Source organism: Egretta garzetta, unplaced genomic scaffold (assembly GCF_000687185.1).
Source record: "Egretta garzetta isolate BGI_Z169 unplaced genomic scaffold, ASM68718v1 scaffold133, whole genome shotgun sequence".
Taxonomy (NCBI): Eukaryota; Metazoa; Chordata; class Aves; order Pelecaniformes; family Ardeidae; genus Egretta; species Egretta garzetta.
The window spans coordinates 2,140,070-2,143,211 of record NW_009259111.1 but is presented as its reverse complement, the minus strand read 5'-3'; the positions used below and the strand labels follow the sequence as shown (position 1 = coordinate 2,143,211).

General features: G+C 35.7%; 2 protein-coding genes across 6 annotated transcripts in view; both read left to right on the top strand.

Moving 5' to 3' along the window:
• PSMA1 (proteasome 20S subunit alpha 1) overlaps nucleotides 1-1,862 on the top strand; it is a 36,744-nt gene extending 34,882 nt beyond the window's left edge. Inside the window, 2 exon segments of the mRNA XM_009635418.2 lie at nucleotides 860-990; nucleotides 1,490-1,862. Coding sequence (XP_009633713.2) covers nucleotides 860-990; nucleotides 1,490-1,546 — 188 coding nt within the window. The 3' untranslated portion in view covers nucleotides 1,547-1,862.
• The window catches only part of COPB1 (COPI coat complex subunit beta 1), a 29,221-nt gene continuing 27,568 nt past the window's right edge, over nucleotides 1,490-3,142 (top strand). For 4 of the 5 annotated variants that reach the window (XR_004841536.1, XR_004841535.1, XM_035891014.1 and 1 more), the window contains exon 1: nucleotides 1,490-1,573. The gene's annotated coding sequence lies outside the window, so the exon portion shown is untranslated. The remainder of the gene's footprint in view (nucleotides 1,574-3,142) is intronic. The other variant, XM_035891013.1, reaches the window with a different exon arrangement.

The window sequence follows — 3,142 nt, the reverse complement described above, 5'->3', positions numbered from 1 at the left end:
CAAGGTAAATACTAGGTTTTCTTAACAAGAAATTTTACTGCCACTGTTACTAGAAATTACTGTGACAAAATTCATGTAAAGTATGTCTGGCACTGAAAGTTGGAAGCTGAATACTGGTAGATAATACCATGTTCATTTTATGTCATCACTTTATTTACAGTTTCTTTAATTATCTCGGATTTAATTTTCTTAACAAAAATGATACTTTCTCGTAATAAAATGTTGTTTCCCAGGTTGCTCCACTGTATCTTAAACATTGATCAAAGTTTAAAGTAGATTACATGCAACTAGAATCACAACTTCGCATCATTAGCAGTCAGTAATTCACCTGGGAGGTGAGGGAAGGTAATGCACAAACAGTTGATTGAGTATCCAGCATCAAAAAATTGTAGAAACTTTTGACAACGAATCGAGGAACTGTTGAACAAGAAAATTCTAAGGATATCCATTAGTTGGTGTTCTACTTATGGCTGATCTGCCCTTTTCCATGTTTAATATTTTTATTCTTAGCCCACCTTATTTTTTAGAACTTCTAAAGTAATGAAAATGAAAAATGAAATTAACACAAGTGGTTTTGAAAAATCATGTATGTTATTAAAAAGAAAAAATTCAAAGAAATTGAAACCTTGAAAAATGGGCTGACAATATTTTGAAATGTAATAGTGGTTGAAGGGTATAAATCTGTCTCCCTTTCCTATTCTAATACTGTCTACCAAAGAGGGAGTCTCAAAATTTCCTTTTTTCCTCAAGTAGACACAAACAGCACAATGAGTCTCTACTGCAGGAGGAAACTTCCATCATCTGTTTCACAAGTGAAAGCTGTAAAGCCACAGAGTTATTTCCAGAGAAATGCTTCTCACTTTTTTCCAAAACTTTGCTTAACAGAATGTTTCCATTGGAATTGTTGGCAAAGACATGGAGTTTACCATCTATGATGATGACGATGTAGCACCATTCCTAGAAGGTCTTGAGGAGAGACCACAGAGAAAGGTGTGTGGTTTGGATATAAATCAACAGGCTTTGTTGAAAGATGACATTTTGTGATATATGACCTATCACATTTATGTTTATGACATTTAACACTCTACTACTCTAGTAGATTTTTAGGAATGCGATTTTTTAGGATTTTAAGTTACTATATGGAAACCGTATAGTCTTAGCTGAAGACTAAGATGCTTATTAAATCAATTAATGCTGAATTGGTGCCAGGCTGTTCTAGTGTCATCTTCTTTCCTCATCTTTGAGTACTGGTTTTCACTTTTTTTGCAAGAACAGTGGCTACATATGTTTCTCATCCCTGTCACAAGGTGTATCCTTAGTCTGCTAACAACTCTGTCCTGTTCCATGCTTAATTTGGATAACACTGTTTTGTAAGCTACTTGCTGACATGAGCTGTGTTAACCACTCATGATGATCAATCCAGGATAAAGCCTATTTGTCAAATGGTTTTTTCTGCCCTCCTATAACATATATTTTTCCTCTCTTTAAGCCTGCTCCGCCTGTTGATGAACCTGCAGAAAAGGCAGAGGAGCCAATGGAGCACTAGTTGGTGGATGAGTTCCTCTGTGTTAACGTATGTCTAATTATATGGGAACGTTTATCCATGTGCTGGTAACTTTATCCTCACCTATATGCATTTTCTGCTGATACAGTCTGAGGATTACTCAAAGAAAAGAAAAAAAAAAAAAAAGAAACCAACCCACTTATCCTTAAAAAGTAGACAGGAGGTCATAGTCGGTTGTATTTTCTTTGGCAAGAAAGGTGTAATCATTTTCTAAATAGTACATGATACTGTTTTTTTAAGGAAAAACATACTGTGTTTAACTTGTAAGGCCAAGTGGAAATAAATCACTTTCTTGGAATCTGCTGTGGGTTTGGTTGGTTTTTTTTAATCTGAAGAAACAACGATTCAAATACTTCTGTTGTATCAAGATGCCGCCATGTATCAGACCATTTGTCAGTGTGAGCATTTACTTACTTTATACAAATGTGGTGCTCTTGGAAACCGTTGAACTGAGAGGACTTTAAAATGCCTACAAATCTACAGAAATAGTTGTGGACCAAATAGGATGCAGTGTGTTTCCCCACGTTGTCTTGTCACTGTCTCAAACTCGGCCTGAAAAGACTTTCCTGGTTATGAATGTTCACCAGAAACATTGTCGGCTGAATAAGGAGGAAGCTGCCCACCAGCTTGTGTTTTGTTTTTTTGAGTTCTCTGCTTCAGTAAACCCTAGCTCACTTGGAACTGAATTGTATCACTATTTCTTTACAGCCATCAGCCAGATGGGGGGTAGTGACGGGCTTTTTAGCTCACTAACGGCCTACATTGAAGCACATAAAATTCCCATGACAGGTCCCCTGAGCTGTGGAGCCTCTGCATTGCCTCAGAATAAACCGCCTCAGCGGGGTTTTGTCCCTTCCGCTTGCCCTGCATGCTCTGACCGAGGGGTGCCTAGCGCTCATTTGGATTCAAGAGGAATGACACAAAATTTGGGACGAACAGCAACTTCTTTAGGGAAGTATGGGAGGGAAGCCCAGTCAGTCAGTGCAAAATGGGTGTGATGCTTAAAACACAGCGTTAATTTTTTTTGTTTTCCATGTTGGATTGTTCTCTTGTAATTGTTCTCACTGATTAATCCACTGAAAAGGATAAGAAACAAGGTTTTGGGGTGAACTTGCGTAGGGGCTTGATATCCTGCTCAATGTACTTAAAAAAAAAAAAAAAAAAAAAAAAAAAAAAAAAGACTAAAACTTGCATCTTTCATTAATAAAGCATGGTGCTGTTTTGAACAGGCTTTAAATCCTGTGTTGAATCCATTTAAATAGTTCAGTCATGAAAATGTTAACAAAATAATAATAATAATGTCAGGGCTGTGTATTTGATTTTAAGTGCTAGAAAAAAACTGCTTTTAATTTTGTTTTTCTATTAATATTTTTTATATTTATTTTATCTGTTATTATTTATATCTTACATTATTTTCCCTGTTTAGAAAACTCTTTTCACACTTGTTTATAAAACTTTTTCAATGCTTGTTGTTATAAAACTTTTCCCCCCTTGTTTCATTTTATATAAAACTTTTTTCCCCCCTTGTTTTGTTTTATATAAAACTTTTTCCCCCCTTGTTTCGTTTTATATAAAACT